The 23,668-nt window shown below is 49.7% G+C and overlaps 2 protein-coding genes across 2 annotated transcripts; one reads left to right on the forward strand and one right to left on the reverse strand.

Moving 5' to 3' along the window:
- Positions 1 to 3,152: 3,152 nt before the first annotated feature.
- DEFB124 (defensin beta 124) lies at positions 3,153 to 5,137 on the reverse strand (the record flags this gene model as incomplete). Its single annotated transcript, XM_082858293.1, has 2 exons — positions 3,153 to 3,307; positions 5,080 to 5,137. 2 exons carry the CDS (start codon positions 5,135 to 5,137, stop codon positions 3,153 to 3,155), a joined length of 213 nt encoding a protein of 70 aa, XP_082714419.1.
- A 2,625-nt stretch (positions 5,138 to 7,762) lies between these two features.
- REM1 (RRAD and GEM like GTPase 1) lies at positions 7,763 to 16,162 on the forward strand. Its single transcript, XM_082856264.1, has 5 exons — positions 7,763 to 7,840; positions 8,698 to 9,280; positions 10,304 to 10,392; positions 14,195 to 14,396; positions 15,669 to 16,162. The coding sequence occupies exons 2-5, from the start codon at positions 8,941 to 8,943 to the stop codon at positions 15,938 to 15,940; spliced, it is 903 nt and encodes a 300-aa protein (XP_082712390.1). The 5' UTR covers positions 7,763 to 7,840; positions 8,698 to 8,940; the 3' UTR covers positions 15,941 to 16,162.
- The last annotated feature ends 7,506 nt before the right edge of the window (positions 16,163 to 23,668 follow it).

The following is a 23,668-nucleotide window of genomic DNA, read 5'->3' on the forward strand; positions in this document are numbered from 1 at the left end:
ACTATCTCATCTGTTTTGTCTTCTTTCAACCTTCAGAAGGACAATGGCTGCCTCTGACGTGACTGAGAGAAACTCGGCATCACTTCTGTAGAATTCCCACCAAAAATGCCAAAGCTAGAGCCAATCATGAGGAAACATCAGACAAACTCAAACTGAGGGACATTTCACAAAGCCACTGGCCTGGATGCCTCAAAACCATCAATGTCATGAAAGACTAAAGAACTATTCCAGATTAAAAGAGATCAAAGAAACATGACAACTAAATGGAATATGTGATCCAGGGATTTTCTGCAGCTAATCTAAAGATCAGACAATAGAAATTTGTCAGTGTTAATGTCCTGATTTTTATAATTGTACTGTGGTTATATAAGAAAATGCCTTTGGTTTTTAGGAAAAATCCACTGAGCTATTTAGGTATAAAAGGGTATCATATCTGCCATATATATATATATGAAACTATATTCATGTATAATTACATATGTATGTGTGCATATGTATATATATGTATTCATATATATATGAAACTATATTCGCATATAATTATATATGTATGTGTATATATGTATATATATATGGGGAGGAAATGAAAAGGTTATAGTGGTAAAATATTCATATTTGGAAAAACTGCGTGAAAGGTCTACAGGAATTCGTTGCGCTATTCTTGAAGATTTTCGGTAGGTCTGAAATTCCATGCAGAAGGCCAGCGGCGGGCCTCTTGCTCCATAGAAGTGATAGCGATTGCAGCAGCTTTCACTTGCTGAGCACTTATAATGTGCCAGATGCTCCCATCTGACCCCACTGCTACCCCGCGAAGACCTGTCATTACGCCCATTTTGAAGAGCAGGATCCTGGCATCAGACAGGGGAAGTGACTTGCCCCAGTCACACGGCCTGTGCCCTTACATGTCCGAGTATGCACTTGAGTCTGTCTGACTCCTCACTCCTAGAAATCATTACCATCTCCACCGCATGAAGGTCACAAACTCCCTTGCACTACGTCTGGGAGTATACAAAGAAAACACAGCTTCTTTATTCTTTGTAAAACAACTGAGGGGGAAGGGGTCTGAGTACAGAACTAAATTTAGCTCAATCCAGCTTAATTCAACAATTTAAACAGTCTCTTGAGGTTTCCTGAGTTCTGAGGGACTTAATCTATTCGGTAAAATTGCTCAGGGTTTCGGATTCCTCCTCTCCTCTCCCTGCTCCTCCCAATTGTGGTGGCCGGGAATGAGGAGGTGCGATGGTCCAGTGCTGGCTGGCATCTGCTGGAGTCTGGGTAGTTTGAGTCTGTCACTGAGAACACCACTGCTTCCAGCTAAGGTCAAGTCGCTGGTGAACTGGTCTTGGCATCCCTCAGACTCACTGAGGCCTAGTGGGACAGGAGACTGACACGTCACTTCATGTCAGCTCTCTGTGATTCTGTGGCCTTGTCTGGGGTTCTTATCCTCTTTCTAGGCTCTAAACATCAAGCCCACGTCGCCCCCACCACACTGGGTCCTAAAACAGGCCCACTGGCAATCAGTTCAATGTCTAGGCCACCCAGAAACTAAGGAAGGTACGGAGGCAGGACTGATATTCCTGTGGGATGCTTTGTTATTAAATAATGCAGTGCTTCCCTCCTGGTTGGTAGAAGGTGCTGCCCCAAGCCCTTGGGTGTCTCCTCCTCCACTCCAGCTGCTTCTGCCTGACCTAGGGATCCCCAGATCCCTCTCATATCAGAAACTAAAGAGTTAACACCTGGCACAGCAGGCAGCCTCCAAGACTGTGCTCCAGCCTCAGGCTCAGCATCCCTTCTGAGGTTAAGTACTTTGAAACTCACCACTCCTCTCTTAGCCTGGCCATGCAAGGTCCATTCTCCTATTCCAAGGCTACCCTGACCTTCTCCAAAAACTCTCAAAGGACAGTGGACAAGAGCCCTTCTGCCCTTGGCCTTCCCCTCAACTTATGCAATGTGCCTGCCCCTTTCCGGGCTCAGTCCCAGAGAGAAGGTGGGCAAACACCAAGGGCCTTCTCCAACTCCCTTTCTCCCAAGCTCAAGTTTACTATAGAGGCTAAAACAGCTGGATAATTTCTTTCCCAGCCTCCCCTTACAGCAGGAGTAGCCATGTGACACAGCTCTGGCCCATGAGAAGTAAGCAGAAGTCTGCTGAGGGGGATTCCAGGGAAAGTTTTTGCTTTCCTGGTGCAAGTGAGAAACTAGGCCCATGCCAGCCCTCCCCCACTTCCTGCTTTAAACAAGGACGTTAGGCCTGAGGTTTTGGTAGCCGTTTGTTACCCAAGAGGATCCCAGATGTTTGCCCTGAATCTGGAGGTAACATGGTTGCTGCCTACCTCCAGATTTCTTTTGACGTAAGAATCATAAGCCCCTACAAGTTGAGTTTCCTATTTTTTTCAGCCAAACACAATCCTGATACGGGGTAATTAGAATGCATGTCTGTCTACCCACTTCCCCGACTCTGCTCATGTTTTCTCCCTGCCTTGCTGTTCCCAGTTCCTTGGTCCTGGGAGAAGCAGACTTTTCCTCTGTCACCCTTCCCTGCATATGTGAAAACTTCACTTTCGTAAAATCCTCATGGTCCTTCCTACCTGGACAGCCTCTTGAAATACTAACGTAGAGGATAAATGAACACAGAAAAATCCTTTCACTCTCAACAGGCCCTGCCTTTCAAGCGGAATGTACCATCTCATTCTGAATACCAGAGGCTTATTATTAACTCTATTATTACTAATTATTACCATTATTAAGTTATTACCATTATTAAGTTAATTATTACCATTATTAACTTGTTATCATTACTATTAACTCTATCTTTCTTTTTGCATTCCTTCTATAAACTCCTAATCTCCTGATATTATCATTATCCCCATTTTACGGATGAGGAGACTGGGAAGGCTTATGGAAGTAGAGTAATTTTTCCGGAGTTAGATAGAGTGAAAGTGATACAGGCTGGACCGGAACCATTTACAGTGGTCATTAATGCCCACTCTCCTCGGATACCTCACTTCCCTCCATCAACCATCCCTCCATCCCTCCCACATTCTGGACCTCCCCCACCCCTCACCCCAGCCCCAGGGGTGGTGAGGCAATGACAAGAGGAGACAGCTGGCAGCTTGTGCTTTACTGGAGAGCAAGGATGTCAGCCCCAGAACCAGCTAAACATTTTCAGGCTTGGAGGCCAGAGGCATAAGTCCATAGGGGAGACAGCACAGGGAGGCATCCGGGCACAGGTGCATGTAGGTTTCGTACTTCGTGCAGTAAGGCCGGCAGGCCCCGTGGCCCTTCCAGCACCGTTTGAATTCACTTCTCCCTATGCAGGGGAAGACTCCGGGTCACAGAGCCATCCAGGGGTTGCAGGTTATATCACTGGTCACAGATTTAACAAGAGATCAAGGTCACAGATTAGACCACTGACCACAAGTTAGACTACAAGCTACCAATTAGCTCTGTAGTCATTTGTTAGATAGACTCTGGTCGTAGAGCAGCCTTCAGGTCATAAGTTAGGCCACAAAAGAAGAGCTATGACCACAGGTCAAGGGTTAGACTAGAGGTAACAGGCTAGACCACTACCCATAAATAATACAATCAGTTATAATTTAGACCACAGATCTCAGTTGAGGTTAACCCACACATCATAATTTTAACCACTGGTTACAAATCAGAGATGAATTTCTCATTCAGCTTAACCCACACCCCAAGTACACTCTAAGCACTTTTCATAAAAACAGTATTCGATTATAGTTTGTCTTATTATAATCCCAGTATATGGGTTAAGGAAACCAAGGCACGGAAAGATTAACAAATTTGCCCAAGGTCACACAGCCATTAAAGGAGCAGAGCCAGCCTTCAAATCCAGGCCATCTGGCTCCAGAGCCCAGACTTGTAACCATTATTCAAACTGCATTGCACACATAGGGACCTGTTTAATGTTACGATTTAGTGAAGAAATTTCCAACCATGGGCCATGAAAAAGGTGAGGCTTTGGGTCAATATCCCCTCCAAGGGTCTTTGGTCACAGCATGGTGTGGGGCACCTCCTTCATTTATTAATTCAGCAAACATGGGGCACTGGGAGTATCACAGTGAACAAGGTGGCCATGGTCCATGCCCTCAAGGAGCTTCCACCTGACAGGGAAGGGGGTTAAAACCCAAGCAAATAAATACAATAAGTAGAGTTGCGGTAAGTGCCCTGAAATAAGTGATCAGGGTGCTGTGATGCAATTAGGGCAGGTGTGGGAAGTGAGGAGCGAGGAGGACCACTTAGGCCTGTCACAGTGATATTTCTAGATATATGACCCAGCAACTCGGAAGAACTGGGACTGAGTAGGAGATGGAGGGAAAAAGCTTCCCTGCCTCACCCTGGATTAAAAGAGATCCCAAGGGGCTTCCCTGGTGGCGCAGTGGTTGGGAGTCCGCCTGCCGATTCAGGCGACACGGGTTCGTGCCCCGGTCCGGGAGGATCCCACGTGCCGCGGAGCGGCTGGGCCCGTGAGCCATGGCCGCTGAGCCTGCGCGTCCGGAGCCTGTGCTCCGCAATAGGAGAGGCCACAACAGCGAGAGGCCCGCGTACCGCAAAAAAAAAAAAAAAAGTATCAGAGGTCTTTTTCAACCATCCCCATCAGCTCTTCCATCACTCCCCACATGCACCTGACACACTAGCATCTTGTCTTGCTTTTATTCTTCATAGTACCAATACTTATCTCTAACATATTATATGTTTATTTGGTTATTTTCTGTCTCTACTGACTAAAATATCAGCTCCATGAAAGCAAGAACCTTGTTTGCTTTCACTGCTTGATCCCCAGACATTGTAATAGTGCCTGGAACACAGTAAATATCTTTATAATGAATATTTGTTGAGTGAATCCCGTTTTAAAAATGAGGAACCAGAGGTATGGGCTGATTCAGCAACTCACTCTAAGCTGCCCAGCAAGTCGGTGGTGAGGCCAGAACTTAAACGCTGGTCTAGGCCTCCTCTGTCCCCCAGAAGCTGAGAACCTATCCTTCATTTCTACACATACACATATACACATGCACACACACGCACACACACACACACACACACACACACAGGTGATGTTACCTGGCGGCACATGAACCAGGACCAGGAAAGCCACAAAAAGCAGAAGCAGCTGTGTCATGGCCACAGGGCTCTAGAGCGGGGCAGGGGGCCACTGGGGAGAACACAAGAGAGGAGGAACCAAGCACACCGAGTCTTGCTGCCTATGGCCCAGCCTTTATTGGGCTGCAGATCAAGGCAGGAGTGTGGGCAGCAGGAGACCTAAGTGGGAGCCTGAGGCCCTGTGGCCCCAAGGATAGAGTGGATCTCAGCCAGCTACGTGGGGAACTGATCAGCCATACCGTCTGGAGGTTGCTGAGCTCTGAAGCTGGGGACAGAATGTCCTGAAGCAATGCTTGGGGTCAGAAACTGTACCTCTTCCCCACCTGAGAGGGTGGGGAAAGCCTTGGTTTCAGAGAGACCTGGTTCAATGCCAGCACCTCCCTCTAATCACTGTGATACCTTGGACAAGTCACTTAGCCTCTCTGAGCTCCAGGTTGTCACCTAGGAAATGATGACAAGCCTCCCTTGCAAGACTAAATACATGGAGGTTCCCTTCCCATGCCGAAGACACGGAACCAGAACTCACTGACGCGTTCAAACAAGTATGTACAGTTGACCCTTGAACAACACAGGGGTTAGGGGCGCCAACCCTCAACACAGTCAACAATCCACCCATAACTTATAGTTGGCCCTCTGGATCTGCAGGTCTTCATATCCGAGGTTCTGCATCTGCAGATTCAACCAACCTCAGATCACGGAGTACTGCAGTATTTACTACTGAAAAAAATACTTAACTGGACCTGCGCACTTCAAACCTGTGTTGTTCAAGGGCCAACTGTATTTAGGCTTACTCAGAAACTGCGAAGAGTAATAATGCGAACCTCACAGAAAGTAATGGATACCTAGCTCATTTAGAGGATTAAAGGAAATAATACAATGGTTCTCAAAGTGTGGCACCCAGACTAGCAAGCAGCAGCAATACCCGGGGCTTGTTAGAAATGCAAATTCTCAAGCTCAATCCAAACCCACTGAATCAAAAGTTCTGGGGGTGGATCCCAGCAAACTATGGTTTAACAAGCCCTCCAGGTGATTCTAATGCACCACTAAAGTTTGAGGCCACTGAGATAATATGGGTACAGAGCTTAGAACAGTGTCTGGTACACAGGCATCTGAGTTGCATCTTGAAAGATGAGTAGCGGGGAGGGTATTCAGGCAGAAGGAACAGAATGTGCCTGAAAGAGTAGGGTATTGGCTAGAGCAAGGAGTTTGTTGGAAGAGATTGGAAATGACCTTGTAGAGGACCAGAGCCAGAGCACAATGGGTCTTGAATGCCAAGTTCAGGCTTTTATATTGTAGACAACTGTAAGTTTTGTAGCAAGGATGTAAACTGTTCAGATTTCAGTTTTGAATAGAGAAACTGAAACCCAAAGAAGGGAGGTGACTTGCCTAAGGCCATACAGCAATTGAGTTGTCTCACTCCCAGACAGTGCTGCACCACTCACAGCCCATCTTGTAGGTGGCAAAGGAAAGCTTAGAGGGCCAAGCCACAGAAGGAAACCAGGCGTGAGGGGGTTTAGCATCTGCCCAAAGACCTGCAGGGGCTGAGCTAGTCCACCAGGCTGCTGTGGGAGTTGCTCTGAGCTGGACACTTGGACCCCCTCAGCCATGACAATGAGCTCCACCCACAGGTACAGGCTGGTCGCCGTGGGGCCCACATACATGCCTGCCCCAGTCCATCATGACCTAAAAGGAAGCACCTTGCTCAAAGACCCATGGATGGCCAAAATCACAAGTTCCCTACAGCCAACTTCTCTTCTGTACCAAGTTCACAGTGTCTCTTTTCTCCTCCTACAGGCCTAGGAAGACTTGAGGGGGCGGGGGGGGGGGCGGTGGCAGGGGAAGCACAGACCGTGATAGAAAGGGACAATAGGCAGAGACCTGAGTGCCAAGCCCAGGTAAGCCGCAGTTTGCTCATCCTCTTAGTGTGGTATCAGGATTAAATGAGCTAATAATCCAGGCAAAGTGCTCAACCATGCCAGGCACAGCACAGGAGTCCAGTAGATATTCATCAAGTAGGGGACAGCCATTCTTCCAGGCACAGGACAGCCCTAGCTGCATAAGGGGCGCTTACCCTAGAATCTGCTGAAAGAATGAATGACCGCTGCCAAAACAAGACATTCAGAACCCGTCAGTGCAGACTTCCTGGGCTCCCTCCGCCCCTCAAGCCACTTCCCAAAATTAATTCTCAATCCGAAGCAGAGTTTCTCAAAGTGGGGTCTATGAACTCTGGGTCAGGCTCACTTAGACACTTGTTTAAAATGCAGATTCCCCACCCTCTCTGCTAGGACTGCTGAATCTGCCTCTCTTGCAGGGTGGGACCTGGAATCTGAAGAGTTAACAAGTTCCTCAAGCGGTTTTTGTGAAGGCTGAAGTTGGTGTGCCCCATTGCTGGAGTGGATAGATGCAGATGCAGAGGGGATCCAGGCTCAGGAATTCAGAACCCGTATCCTTCCCCTCTCTCGCCCCCCACCCCTGGCTAAGTACTTGAAGTGGCGGGTCAGCCGAGCTCTGCGAAAAGTCATTCAGCGGCCAAGGCCTTGGGGCGGAGACCCCGGGGCTGCCCTAATGGGGCGGGGCTGGACGGGGCGGGGTCGCGGCTCCTCCCCCGGCCCGGGCGTTGGGGCGGGACCGGCCTGAGGGGCAATGCTGCGAGGCAGTGGTACAGCCTGGTGCACCCGGCAGCTGTGGCGGCCGGGGACCCTGGACCCCTCCCCACACCGAGGTAAAGGCCCGCGCAGCCCGCCACCAACTTAGTCAAGTTGGTGCGGAGTTCGCCAGGCGCCCGTATGGGGCGCCGGGGGGGGGGGGGGCGGGGAGGGTTCTGCGGCACAGGCAGGGAAGAGGGGGGCCTCGAACCCGCGTCCCGGAGTGAGGGCCCCCGGATCTCGGGCCCGGAGGGCTGTTCCCTGAGACAGGGAACCCTCCCGGGATCTGGGGACTCACACCTAGGACCCCCGGGCCGGGGAAGCTCGGACTCCGGGAATGGCATGCCCTCCTGGGCCCTGTAGGTCTCCTCTCCACCCGCCTCACCGCCGGGACCCCTTCCTGTCACCAAATCTGGGGTCCGGCTGCCTCGAAGCCCCCGCGCCCCCACAGCAGCTGGAGGCCGTAGTGCCAGCCGCTTCTGAATTTTTCACGGAGGGGGCGGGCCGGACACGCTGTTCCCATGGCACCGGGGCTCTCAGGTTTCAGCTGGAGGGAACCCCCAGACCCCCTAGCCTTTAGCAGGTCCAAGCTGCCCGTCCTGCCTCTTCCTCAGCTCTCGTGGGATCGGGCAGCGGAAGTGAATCCCCCCGGGGCGCTCAACCCTCCTCCGTACCTCCCAACCCCGAACCGAACCTTGGGGAAGAGACCTGTGGGGAAGAAGAGAAGGGGGCAATTCGGGTGTCTTTCGTGAACGTGGGTCTCATGTTCTGAATGGCTGGGGCAGCTCTGTGTGCGTGCTTGTGTGGACATCCTATCTGGCTGCTGCCCCTCTGCCTATCTGTGTATCACGGGGAGTGGGTTATCCTCAAGGCATAGGAAATGGCCTCTGGGTGTGCATGCATGTGTGTGTTCACACACACTCACCCCTCCCAGCCTGACCCAGGTTCTCTCTGGGCCTGAAGCCAGAAAGCCCCCACAGGGAGGATCTGAGGCGCCTCCTCCTCCCATTTGAGCTCAAAGGAAGGAAGGACTGCTAGAAGGACTAGAAGGACGGCTCTGGAGGAAGCCGTCGCAGCAGCTCATCAGGACTCCATAGGAGAAGGGGCTCAAAGCACCTGGCTCACCACCCACTCCCCCTTCCTGCCGAAGGAAAGAAGGAAACCCCCCTTCCCAAGGATGACACTAAATACTCAGCAAGAGGCAAAGACTCCCCTGCGCCGCCGAGCCAGTACTCCACTGCCCCTGTCCACCCGGGGCCACCAGCCTGGCCTCCTGGGCACAGCACCTTCTACACAGTCCCAGCATCCCCGACTGGGCCAATCAGCCTCCCTCAACACCCCCACCCGGCAACCTTCATCTGCCCCCAGTGGTTGGTCCTCTGAATCCAGCGACTCTGAAGGCTCCTGGGAGGCCCTCTACCGTGTGGTACTGCTTGGAGATCCTGGTGTAGGGAAGACCAGCCTGGCCAGCCTCTTTGCAGGAAAACAAGAGCGGGATCTCCATGAACAGCTGGGAGGTAGGGACCCTGTGGGCTGGGAAGGGATGCGGTTGATGGAGTGAAATCCCTGTTATCTGGGGCATAACGCTGCCAAGAACAGTTGTACAACTCATGCACTGCTCAACTCTGAGGGGCATCTTTCACATAGACTATGAAGTGAATGGTCACCCCCCAGAGTTGTGCAGGGCACAGCCTGCACAAAGATCCGCAGGAGGGAAATTCCTTGAATAGTGAATGAGAATTGTGCTAATTTCTCATAGGTGTGTGATGCATGTTCATGTCATAAGGGAAGCGATTCTGAGTTCCACAAGTCCCAAGTAGAAAGAAATGGTGAACTTCCTCCCAACTCTCAGACCCTGCCCCACAACCATCCATGCCCACCATGACCTGCAGCCGAACTAAGGTCCTACCCAAAATGGAGACTCCCAGACTCTTAAGTTGGGCCCTGGGTTCCTTTATTCCCAAGAGGTGCAGTGAGCTGAGAGGGCCTGGGGTCCCAGAATGATGGGGATCAGGGACCGGACAGAGGAAATGAAGATAAGTCCCTGCAGGACTGGCAGAGAGGACCCAGGGTGAGCGGGGGGAGAGGGGAGGTTAAAGGCAGAGAGGAGGTGGGGACACTCTGACCATGCCCTTTCTCCAGCCCTGACTGCTCAGAGTGTGAACCCGTATGTACACACGTACACCGGTATGTATGACAGATAGGGAGACAGAGTTCCAGAGAGGGTAACGGGACCTGCCTGAAGCATACACTAAGCCAGGGAGAACTCCCAGCCCAGATTTAACCCCACCGCCCCACACTCATTCAATCAACCAAACCAACAAAACCGTTCTCAGCACCTACTGTGTGCCAGGTACCGTGCTGGCAGCTGGTGGGACAGGGGCTCCTCATGGTGTTTCTTGGCCTATCAGGAGAGACAGACATCTAACAAATATGGTGAGCACTTCAAGGAGAAGTGGAGGGGGCGGCAAGAGGGGTTAGGGAGGCCTGCATCCTCCCCAGGCCTGCATCTCGTCCCTGAAATCCGTGTCTTTCCTCAGTTGCAGAAGATGTGTACGAGAGGACCATCACGGTGGACGGAGAGGATACCACACTGCTGGTCGTGGACACCTGGGAGGCTGAGAAACTGGTATGGCACAACAAGCAGGATTTGGGGGGAGGGATGCTGAGGCTAGTACCAGACTCCTGTCCCCTCTAGGACACTACAGAGCAGGGACAGGGCAGGGCCCATCCTCAACACCTCCCCAAACCCGCAGCTCCTAAGCAGCCTTTCCAACCAAAGCCAGGAGAACCTCATGACCCTGACCCCCTTTCTCACTCCATTCGTCCTCTCCTCACAGCCATCCCAAGATGTGCTTCTCCCCCTGCAAATCTTCCCCTCATGAGCACCCTTATCCCATTCCACCCACCCACATTGTACAGAAAAAGGAACACCAGATTTAGCCTGAGGTTGAACCCCCTCTTCCTTTGTCTTACCAGCTGGCTTTGTGCACCTAACTTACCCGCTCTGAGCCTCAGTTTTCTCACCTAATAAATGGGTGGATCATTCCTGCCTTCCTTACCAGCTGGTTTTTTTAAACTTCTTACGCAGTTTCACAGAGATAAGCACAGTTTGGAGCATGCAAAAATGCTGAACGTGAGTGAAGAATTGTAAATAATGATAATTCTTATCGATCATGACTTCGTAGCTAGTAAAAAGAGGACACCAAAGATGTCCTTCCCTAGCCCATTCCAAAGCAGGAAGAGAGCATTGGGCAGGGACATGTCCCCATTATGCTTTTCTTATCTTGCTTGAGTTTTCTTACCTTTGTTTATCTTGTTGAGTCTTTTTTCTTGCTATACAGGTAACACATGCTCATTGTAGAACTTTGAAGAAATGCAACTAAGCAAAAAGGATCTAAAAATCACCTGGGATCCCATCTCTCTAGGGGGTAGGCCCCTCCCCTAACACTCAGGGAGGCCCTGCCCACAGGGTGGGGCTTAGGAGGGCAATGTTGGGTGATTGACAAGAATGGCTGACAGCTCCAGAGATAGGCCCAAATTTAGGGATGAAGGAGCTATGAGACCAATTCCTTTTAACTAGCATAAAAGGAAACCCAGGTCCAAATGAGCATCATAATAATGATGATGGTTCTCTAAGAGCAGCTGACATTTATGGAGCACCTTCTTCCTAAGTGTCAGCCCCTGTGCTAAACACTAGACATATATTTTGACATTCAGTCAAGACAAAAACTATACAATGAGTGTATTTCTGATTCCCACCCTACCAATGAGGAAATCAAAGCTCAGAGAGGTTATGTGTCCCAAGTTCTCAGATAGCAAGTGGGATTCAAACCCAGATTTATAATAGCCCAAAGCTTATACTCTTATGCACTAGGACCATCCCCACTGGGAGCATCACCTTCTGAACCTCCATCTGAGGTTCCACTCCTTCACTCACTTGTTTATTAAGAAACACTGGCTGGGGCTTCCCTGGTGGCGCAGTGGTTGAGAGTCCGCCTGCCGATGCAGGGGACGCAGGTTCGTGCCCCGGTCCGGAAAGATCCCACATGCCGCGGAGCGGCTGGGCCCGTGAGCCATGGCCGCTGAGCCTGCGTGTCCGGAGCCTGTGCTCCGCAACGGGAGAGGCCCCAACAGTGAAAGGCCCGTGTACCGCAAAAAGAAAAAAAAGAAACACTGGCTGGCTGGTCCCCACCTCAGCCAGGGTGAAGGGAGGGCACCATGACCAAACCCAGATATGCAAGGTCTGCCCGGGGGTCTGACGTCAGTTCCCTGCAGGCCCATCACACACAGCCAGCCTCAGGGCCAGCCTGAGGGCGGCAGCCTTGAGGGTCCCACATCCTAGGGCCAGCGGAAGGCCTTGGGGATCCAGTGGCCAGCTCACACCCAAGCTTTATTTTTAAAAAAAGAAAGGAAGGAAGAAGAAAGAAACACTGGCTGGATATTTATAATGGGCCAGGACACTGAAGACCCATCAGTGACTAAGGCAGACATGCCTCCTGGCCTCATGGAGCTCACAGACTGGTGAAGGAGGGTCTACTTTTTGGATGCAGTTGAGGATCCTATGGAACAGAGTCCAGTGAATTAAGAAGAGTGATCAGACTGGGAGTCCCATTTGGGAGACAGACTAGAAGGCAGGAATTGGAATTCTGTGCCCAGCTGGCTGGGTGGCCTTGAGAAAGTGTTCTCTTCTCTGGCCCTTGATCTCCCTACAGTTTCCCTGGCCAGTGTCTGTGAAGGCAGTTCCCAAAGAGGGTCCATGCAGAGAGGGTCCATGTTGATGTCCGAGAGGCAAAATCTGACAGAACTGGGAGGGCCTTTGGTTCATCCAGTAGTACCCCAGCCTCGCTGACCATCAGGGTCACCTGAAGAGTGTTAGAAATCAGATTCTCAAGTCTCACCCCAGACCTAATGAAATAGAACCTATAAAAGTGGGGTTCTGGAATCTGCATTTTTAATCACACCCCCAAGGGGTTCTTACCCACCAATCCATGTACCAACCAGCTTTTGTGATGCCAACACATGGCAAATCTTCCATAAATATTTGTGCAATGAATGAATGAATGGTCAAGACCCACCCTCTCATTCTACAAATGAGAAAACAGACTCCGAGGGAGGAAGGAACCTGTCCATAGTCACAGCTAAGAACCCAGAATAAGAACCCACATCTGTCTGACTCAGTTCAGGGTTATTTGGCCCCGGGGAAGGATCAGTACAGCTGTTCAGAACTTACCCCTTTTGACAATGATGTTGACCATGGATCTGATGCTTTCCTGTTTATCTACCTTATTTGGTTATCAGAAAACTTTTCTGGCTTCTTTTCCCCTCACAAACAATACTTCCACCACGCTCGGCATTTCCCACTCCTGCCCACTCTCTTCCCCCCTACTCAGCCTGCTCATTCTTTCTAACCCCACTCACCAGTCCGCTGTGAAGCCCTCCCACACTCTGCCCAGTTGAGTTCTTCTGGTCTACCCCCGCCCCAAGCCCCATGGGTCCTCCAGCCACTTGCATTTGGCTCTCTTTTTTTTGGCTGAGCTGCACAGCATGTGGGATCTTAGTTCCCTGACCAGGGATCGAACCCGCACCCCCTGCATTGGAAGCACGAGTCTTAACCACTGGACTACTAGGGACGTCCCTGCATATGCCTCTCTTAATGGTACTTATCACACCGCATTATATCTCTCCATTTTCATAGCATCCCTTCCTAATCATGAGCTTTTGGAGGGCAGGTACTGTGTCTCCTTAAACACTTAGAAACACTTAGAAAGCCATTACCTAGGTGGTTCAGTCTCGGAGTGCTGTCCCTGACAAAAGAGCGTCATCCAAAACAATATCAAAATTACTCCAGTTCTTTCCTTTCCTTGTCAAACATCTTGAATGGACTCCACTTCTTAAAATGCCCCTTGCCTCTCCCACCCCCTTCCCTTACACGCCACAGTTGCTCCTTCAACTCTCTCTTCAAGAGTATCCAGAAAAAAACCTCCCCTGGAAGACAGCCTCCTGTCCTCACTTCTCTCCCTTCCTTTTTTTTTCTTAACTCTGGACTGCAAAAAGCCAAAAGGACTGTCTAGCAAGACCAAACCCTCCTCAAACCAGACAAAAGCGCTGAAAAGGCAAAGCCAGAACTCTCCTTAGCAGAACCCAATAAATCTTTTGTCTCCAGTGCCCGGCCTACAGAAGGAACCAATGAATGAGAGAATGGAGTGAGGTAGTGTCATTAGCCCAATTTTTCAAGCAGAGAAACTGTGGCTCAGAGAAGATCGGTGGTCTCCCAGGGTGACACAGGGAAATATGGCAGAATTTGTCCCCCAACCTGTCCAAAGTATCAACCTCAGCCCCATCCCACCCATTAGACCATCCCAGCCCCTCCTTTCTCAGCCAGGGCCTAGGTATCGTCTGAGGATGGGCCTGGGTTCCCTCCCCTACAGGATGAAAGCTGGAGCCAGGAGTCGTGCCTGCAGGTGGGCAGCGCCTACGTTATCGTGTACTCCATCGCAGACAGGGGCAGCTTCGAGAGTGCCTCTGAGCTCCGCATTCAGCTGCGGCGCACATATCAGGCGGACCACGTGCCCATCATCCTGGTGGGCAACAAGGCGGACCTGGCACGCTGCCGGGAAGTCTCCGTGGAAGGTGAGCCCTCCACTCCACCCTCCTCCTTCACCTTTCTCTTAGCCCTGTTGTCACTGCGTCTCCTCCAGTGCTCCTCGATCTCAGTGACTCGTGCCCCACCACCCCCACCCCGGCCACCTCCATCCTGCATCTACTTGCCTAAGCCTGAAAGCTAGAAACCATTCTTGGCTTGCCTCCTCTCTCATTCCCTCAGACCAGTCCCCAGACCTTGTCGGTCCACCTCCCTTAATCCCACATTGCCTTCCTGTCCCCATGCCCAGAGCCTCTGCCCCATCCTGGCATCTCCACTTTAGCCTGGGCCAACCCCGGTACTTCTCTATCTCCACTCAATCGGTTCTCCTCACCAGCTGCCAGAGGTTTCCCGAACCAGAGCTGACCTTGTCACTTCTTTGCCTAAAAATTCCCCTATGTGCCCCAATGCCCTTAGTCTGAGACACTTTATTCACCAGGCATGATAGGCTCAGTGCCTGTAAGCTTTCCAAGGGCTTACATCTGAGACCTGAAAAAGACAATTATTGACTCCAAAATACAGTGAGAAAATGATAAATTCAAATTTCACAGAGCTTTGTGTACAAAACATAATATTGTGTCAGCCAGCAACTGCAAACCAAAATGTTTAAAGTTATACTTAAATTGTATTTAAAGTGGGATGGGGAATATTTTAATACAATTGATGTATCAGGTGGGACCCATAACGATCTAAAAATGGCCCTACTCACGGGGCGAAATCTAAAAAATATGGAAACTGAGACCCAGAGTGGGGAGGCCAGTTTTACAGGGTCACCAGCCACTGAGGACTAGAACCCAGGCGCCTGCATCCAGCCCAGTGGCATCCTGGAGACGGAAGACCATATGCTTTATGAGCAGACGTCCCAAAATTCTGCAACATGATCCCCAGGAGATTTTGTTGAATCGCTAGTTCCCAGGCCTCACCTACCGAATCAGAATATCTGCGGGTGGGCTCAGCGACCTGCATTTTAACATGCTCCCCCAGACAATTCGGATGCCCAGATTAGACCCCTTCCCTGGCAGTCAAGACCCTTCCGTGGGACCTCCCGGTCTTCCCAGCCTCATTCTGCTATCAGTATCAATCACTAACCTGTGAACTAACTCCTCAAAGCCAGATTTATCTCTGAGTCCCCTGGCACGCAGCACGAGGTATGGGGAAAGGAAAAATCGTGCTTCCGGTTGAGATTGAACACACCTCCTGCTACCTTTATCTCCTTTTTCCGGTTGTGGCTCCGCCCTGGCTCACTGACCCCGCCCACTCAGAGGGCCGCGCCTGCGCTGTGGTGTTCGACTGCAAGTTCATCGAGACGTCAGCCACGCTGCAGCACAACGTGGCGGAGCTCTTCGAAGGCGTAGTGCGCCAACTGCGCTTGCGCCGCAGGAACTGCGCGGGCCGGGAGCCACCGGCCCCCCGACGACGGGCAAGCCTAGGCCAGCGGGCTCGACACTTCCTGGCACGCTTAACTGCCCGCAGCGCCCGCCGCCGGGCACTCAAGGCCCGCTCCAAGTCCTGCCACAACCTGGCCGTGCTCTGAGGCCACCCACCCACTCTCTGGGTGGGGGGCACTGGGGTGCATTCTAGCCTCCACCAGGGCCACGGACAGGCAGAGTCTCTGTGGCTTGCAGTCTACATCGTGGGCCTTGGCCGTCCACTCCCTCAACGTACAGAGCATCTCCCCAGCCGCAACTTCACGGACCTCTCTGCCCTGGGCAAGTGATGGACAGACCATGGGGCCAAAGCCTAAATTGGGGTTTTCATGCAGTGCGTGTCTTTTTGTAAAAAGTCTTCCTTGTCCTTGGGCTCTGGCCAACCCTCAGAAATTCCCCCACAATAAACTAGACCAGAAGGATGTCCTGTCTGAGTGCCCAGATCTCTTCTTTTGGGCGCTTCCAGGCGTCTCCACCTCCCGCTTTTCCATCTACACGGGCTGCAGACTGGGTTGGCCTGCTGACTTGGGTGTCAGGGTTAGTCAGTAAAATCACTGGACCAATTATGCATTCAGGCCCTTCTCTGAACCACTGGGCACAGCCCCCGCCCCACGACTATGAGGGAGACACAGTGGAGCACAAGCAACCACAGTTTAGTGTGATGACCTCCTATTCTCTGATTAACTCGTTTTTTTAGATTATAAATTCACAAAATATTCTCTGAAAAAAAAAAATCTTCGCCCTCATCCTAGCAATATAATAGCTGGTGTTTGTTGGGAGCTGACTGGGTACTAAGCTGTCACAACTATTAATCTTCACGACCCATGTTTAACTAGTTAGAAAACAGAGGCATAGAACAGTGAAGGCTTGTGCTCCGGATCACACAGCAGCTATAAGTGAAGTTGCCAGGATTCCAGCCCAGGCTTGTGAGGCTAGAGTCTGTGGCCAGCTTATCCACAGTTCTCTTGGAGAATGTGACAAAAAACTATAGACTCCCAGGAAAATGGACTTTCAAACACAATTTTGCACACAGTTGAAAGGGGGCAGGTGGACTCCATGAAACTCAATCCATTAATCCCCGGGATGGACCCCTGATTTAGTCCGACTCATTCCGTTTTCTAGCTTTGGAAATTGAAGCCCAGAGAGGGGAAGTGAGCACCCCAGAGTCGCCCAGCCAGTAAGGGTAAGGACCAGACCTCAGGGCCCAGCCTCCTCCCATGTCTGTGTGGGAAGTAGGAGGTAGTGAGGCACCATGGCTGGGGATGGGCCTTGGGGGTCAGGTCAGGAGTTTCCAGCATAAGGGGAAGTGGTGTCACTACTTTGAGAGGAGAACATGATGCAAACAGTTTGGACCATTGTGTCCCTGATGCCTGACACCCCTGCCCCCAGCCAGCTGCCTGCCCAGATGCCTCAGCCCCCCACGTCGGCCACGTCCCCAGCTGTGACCCCCCAATCTTGCCAGCAGGGCACTGATGGTGCTTACTTTCCTATCCCAACTCCAACCCCGGGGAAGGGAAAAGGAGGAGGGTCTTCCCCCACCCTAAGCTGTCTCTGGAGGCCTGTGGTCATGGGGGGAGGGGCTATAGTTGTGGAAAGTTGGCAGAGGCAGCCGGCAGCAGCCCGGGAGAGTGGAAAAAATGATATCAAACCCAGAAAAATGCAGGCCGGATGGAGGGCCCAAGCCGGCCCTGGGAGGTGAGAGGGAGGGAGGGAGGAGGCCCCACAGGCTGAGAAAGGAAGAGGGCCAGGGAGAGAGCGCAGGAGCTGGTTTGGAAAAACCTGGGGACAATCAGCGTGATTCCTTCCTTTCTTCATCCACAAATATTAACTGAGGGCCTACTAAGTGCAGGGCACAGTGCCTGGTTCTAGGGACATAGTGGTGAAGAAGGAGTAGGGTGTTGCTCCCTGGAGCTCACAGTCTGGTGGGGAAAACAGACTAGAAAACACGTATATGATTAAAATAATTACAAACTGATAGGGTGCTAAAAATCAGGGTGGTCATGAAAATAATCCTCTTAATTCACCGATGGGGAAATTGAGGACCAGAAAGGGAGTACCCAAAGCTACTCAGATTGTGGAAGAAATCATTGAGACCAGGATTGGGGGAAGGCAGGGGAGGGAAGAAAGAAAGAAATAGTGCAGACTAGATGCAGGGGTGAGTATGCAGCCAACACAGCGAGACAGCACAGTGGTGGAGGGCATGGGCCCTAAACCAGGGGGTCAGTATTCAACCCCTGCTCTCCTCCATCTCTCTGTGCCTTAGTTTCCCCATCTATAAAATGGGATTCATGACAATTCCCTCCCTCAGGATTGATGTGAGGATCAAATGACTTAAGATGTGTCAAGTACTTATAAGAGTTTCTGTGTCTAGGAAGATTCAGGAAATGCTGGTTCCTGCTATCATATCTTAAAACATTAGGGAAACCAGAGTTTGTTTAGGGTAAGATATTTTGAGACCGTGAAGGCTCGCTTGGGAGTATTTGCCCTATTAAGACACTGGAGGACTTTAGGAAACTCTCTTCCCTTCTTGGGCCTCAGTTTTCCCATCTGTAACATAAAGGGATTGAATCTGAGCTTGTAGCATATACTCATGTACTCACACGTTTGCTGTCTGCCTCCCCCACAGGAATGAGAGGTCCGCAAGGGCTAAACCCTTGGTGCTGCTCTCTCTTCAACACCTGCGTCAGTACCTGGCTCATCGTAGGGGATCACTAAATATTTGTGGAATGGATTAATTAACCAATCTGTTAAAGGGCCCTTCCAAACCTGATCTCTCTGATTCTAGGAGTCTGTAAATAAGGCATGGCTGGGAAAGCATGTAAGAAAACCACAATATTCCTCCCAGGGACATGGCCTATTATAGTTTAGAAAGTTCTTTCTCAGACATAAAAACAAACCAAAAAAAAAACCAAAAAAAAAGCAAAAAGCTAACTTTGTTTTAGCTCTTTCTATGTGGTAGGCCCCATGCTCCATGCTTGGTACACATCTTCTCATTTCATCATCACCATCTGCTTAATAGGTACCATTTAACAGATAACAGATGAGCACATTGAGGCTAAGAGAACACAAGAAATTTGTCCAAGGCCACACAGCAAGAAAGGGTACTCAGGATTCACACCCAGATCGGCTGTCAAGAGGCAGGTAGGAACTGCCATCTTCATTGTACAGTTGGGGAAACTGAGGCCCAGAGAAAGAAGAATCTCCCAAGGTCATGTAATAACAACAGCAAACAGTTCCGTCACTCTTACCATGTATCAGGTGCAGTGTTAAGTGCTTTTCGCATATTAAATCCTCAAAACTTCTCATATTATCACCATGCCAGTTTTCGGATGGAGAAACTATAGCAGATACCCGGCCAAGGTTGCACAGTTAGCAAATAGCCAGGATTCGAACCAGGGAAGTCTAGTCCCAGAGTGTGAAAGGCTCAAATATATCGCACCGTCCGACGGTACAGCAAGTCCGGCGCAGGCTGGTGTCTGCCCAGCACCCTGCTGCCTGGGCTGGGGGCAGGGTGGAGAACAAAAGCACATTGAGAGTATCCTCAGACGCCAGCTGCGACTTTCCACCTTGAAGGGAGGGCACTGTTATGGAAAAAGTGATAAAGCTCTGGAAAGAGGAATGTCTCCCCAGGGGCCCCAAGTCTCCTCAGAGTTTCCCCCCTCCTTTTGCTTTGGGGGAAGGCCACAAACTGTGCTGTCCTGATCCAGATGAGATGAAGGCCACCTGGATCCCAGCACACCCCAGCCTGGCTACTCAAATACTGAGGATCACTGGCCCTGACGGAAAGTTCCAATTTCTCAGCCAAGGGCACGAAGCTTCCACTCGGGGACCCCCAAGGAATCAGGTTCAGGCTGGAACTCCCTTGTCCTTGGATGGTGAGAAATTCACATCTCCCAGGCACAGCTCAGTCCTTCCTTTACTCAGCAAACTTTGATAAGGGTATGTGCTCTGAAGGAAGGTAAGGAGGGTAGAGAGAGTCACAGCTGGCTGCTTTGTAAAACAAAATGTTTTTAAAGATTAAGAATCTCTAAGCTCTGCCATGACCATGCGACCTTAGGCAAATCAAAATATACGGAGTGAAGGGGTTAGGGTAGAATTCTTTATGCGACTGTCTCAAGAATATTTGAATATCCTAGTTCAACAGCATGAAAAAATATACAAGTTCAGTTTCAATTTCGGCACTGTCTCCTTCCGTTCAGTTCAGGGTTTAGTTAAAAATAATATTAATGATGGGATGGGAGCTCTGGGTTCAACAGTGTGTGTTGTTTTCCTAGTTCCGTCTGATTCAAGTTCAAGGCTAAGATGGATCGCTGTTCCAGTTTCTGTGCCGCATAACAAACCACCCAAAGCTTAGTGGCATAAAAACAATCATTTTATTATACTCATAGATTTTGTGAGTCAGGAATTTGGGCAAGACGAAGTGGGTACTGCTCTTCTCTGGGACCTCGGCTGGGAAACTCACAAAGCCTGGAGCGACTGGAATCATCTCACATGTCGTCTGGAGGTTGATTCCAGCAGTGAAGTGGAGTCTCACCTACAACGTGGACTCTCTAGGTGTCCTGGTGCTTTTGTTTCCTATTGCTGCCGTAACAAATTATCACAAACTTAACGGCTTAAAACAGCAAATTTATTATCTTATAGTTCTGTCAAATAGAAGTCCAACTTGGGTCCCACTGGGCTAAAACCAAGGTGTCTGCAGGGCTGCATTCCTTTCTAGAGGCTCTGGAGAAGCTTTTGCTTCCTTGCCTTTCTCAGCTGCTAGAAGCCGCTTTCCTTGGCGCTCGCTCCATCTTCAAAGCCCACAATGTCGAGCCAAGTCCATCTCATGCTGCCATCTCTCTGGTTCTCTCCCTTCTGCCTCACTCTTCCACCTTTGTGATTACATTGAGCCCATCCAGACAAACCAGCATAACCTTCCTGTTTTACAGTCAGCAGATTAGCAGCCTGAAATTCCATCTGTGACCTTAATTCTCCTTTGCCGTGTAACATAACATATTCACAGGTTCCAGGACTTCCCTGGTGGCCCAGTGGGTAAGACTCCATGCTCCCAATGCAGGGGACCCAGGTTCGATCCCTGGTCGGGGAACTAGATCCCGCATGCATGCTGTAGCTGAGAGTTTGAATGCCACAACTAAGTAGTCCATGTGCCGCAACTAAGACCTGGCACAGCCAAAATAAATAAGTAAATAAATATTTTTTTAAAAAAACATATTCACAGGTTCCAGAGACTAAGATGTGGACATCTGGGGGAGCCAACCCATGGCAGGATAAGGTGGAGGCTGAAGGAAGGCTGTGGCTGGGTCTTTACTCTCCTCCAACACACAAACTCAGTCTTGTTCTAATGAGTACAGAGAGAAGGCCCTAAGGTAAAGGGGGTCCTTCCTAGTGGGATGTCGGGGGCACTGGGACACTGTCCCCAGAGTCTGACCTTGCCTCCCTTCCTCAAACCCATGCCTCTCTCCAGGATCACCAGTTTCTTCAAGCCTGCACTGGGCAAATCTCCACCCACCTTTCAGAAAACACTACTCCTTACAGACAGATATAGGTCTTGCCTCAGAACTATCCCCCACCCCTAGCAGTAATCTTCAGAAGTCTGAGTTATTGGGGCTGGATTAAGACTCCAGGTGCCCCAGCAGGGCAGTCAAGGGTGTTCTTAGCTCTTCTAGTCTTACAGAAGAGTCCAGAGTAAGTGTGACCACTCCAAACTCAGTCCTCTTCAAGGTCTGCCCACCTGTGTGAATAAGTTTGCATGCCTTTCCACACAGTCAGTTGTCTGTGAATCTTACATACATGCGTGCACGTATGCACATGTGCACTTTGAATCCAAAACCTAAGCCATGGGTCACAAATGCAAATGCTCACAGAATCAGGTAGTATAAATCAATGACGTAGACTAGGTGACAAACATTAGGGAGCATCAAGGTCTGTGGCAAGCTGGAAGTCCTTTCCTACCTAAAAGGAATGACAGAACTAAGCTGCCTATTACTCCTGTTAGGAAATTTCATTTTTTCTAAGATATTTCATTTTTTGAAATGAAAAATATTTTTCAGATATTTCATTTTTTCTAAGAAAAGCAGCAAGCCAGATATTTATGTGAAGTATCCCAATTCCTAAATCACTATTGCTAATTCCAATTTTTTTAAGCCCTGGACAGGAGAAGCAAAACATGTCCCCCAGCCAGGTTCTGACCAGAGGCTGACAGTTTGTAACCTCTGGCCTAAACCCAAATAGTGAGAAAGAAATGTATTCTCAGCCATTCCCCAGTCTGCAGGGTCACCCCTCATACCATGTAGTTAGGACTTAATTATAAAGAACGATTTGTTCTTTTCGTTCAGCTCCTCCCAATCTCCTTTCCCAGAGTGCCTCTTCAGGCCTATTGGGATTCCAAAGGTGCCCAATGCCAAGCGGTACATATTTTTAATTGAACTTTGAATTACATAAATAATACATTTTAATTATAAGGATAAATCAGAAAAACAGAAAACATATGGTAAAAGTAAAAATGCATTTATCTGTTAAGCTGCCCTCGACTACACATGAGAGAAACCCTTATAAGGATATTTTCTAACAGGATGTCCAGAAGTAGACAATTCTAAGGTTGATTCATCAGCCTTAAAATGTCAGGACACTGGGTCTGCATCTCCATAATTCTCTAGGCATTTCCTTCATGGTTGCAACATGGCTACAACAACTCCAAGCATCACATCCTCACACCAGTATTACAAGCAAGAATGGGAGGGGAAAGGTCAGAAAGAGGTTTTCTTTTTATCGAGGAGGAAGTTATTCTCCCAGCAGTTTCCTTTCATATCTCACTGGCCAGACTGAGTCTCATGGCCGCCTCTAGCTGCAAGGGAGGCTGAGAAAGCAACTAACAGGCAAAAAGGAATGAGATCGCCACATTTGGCTTGGGCCAATAATGGTTCATCCCTTTGCCGCTCTTTTGTGAGCAACAGAGAAGTGGGTAAGGGTTGTTGGATAGCAATTTTAGTATTTTCCACAGAAATCCTTTCATTTCCCCGCCATCCCACTCCTCTCCCCAGAAGTACCCACCGTTAGCAGTTTGGAGTGTATCCTTCCCGATTTTTCAGCACACTTAGATATATATTGTAGCAGACATTTGGCCATCTTTGTTTTCTTCCGTACTGTCAGAGTCACAATTTTGCTCTGTTGTCCTCATTTTCATGGGATCAGGAATAAATCCTGGGAATTCCCTGGTGGTCCAGTGGTTAAGATTCTATTGTCTCACTGCCAAGGGCCCAGGTTCAATCCCTGATATGGGAACTAACATCCCACAAGCCCCACAGTGCAGACAAATAAATAAATAAATAAATAAAATAAAGACGGACTTACAAACCAGCTATGACCAATGAAATGTGAGGGAAGGTTGGCTGGAGGGCTCTAGAAAAAAGTTTCTTTGCTTTTGAAAAAGAGATGAAAAACAAGCAAACAAACAAAAAAAGAGCTGCAGCAGAAAGGGAGTCCCTTGTCTTCTGGTAATTGAAATATATGAACGAGTTGCCTGGAACTGTAGCCACCATCTGGCAATTATGACGGGATCTAGTCAGAAGATGGCAAAGCTGAAAGATGGGAAGTCCCTGAGTCCTTGGTGATGAAGTCCAGCCACCCAATTAGCCAACCCTGAAGCTGCCCCACCTCTGGGCTTGTTATGTAAGATAATAATATGTCTTCAATGTTGAAGCAAGTTACCTTGGGGTTTCTGTGCCAAAGTCAAAATCATCCATCTGGTACACATATATAGGTTTCTTCGCTTTTTTTTCACATAAATGGGGTCATAGTTATATGTGTTCAGTTGCACAGTTGCTACAAGGGACTGA

Source organism: Leucopleurus acutus (assembly GCF_964270905.1).
Source record: "Leucopleurus acutus genome assembly, chromosome: 16".
Lineage (NCBI taxonomy): Eukaryota > Metazoa > Chordata > Mammalia > Artiodactyla > Delphinidae > Leucopleurus > Leucopleurus acutus.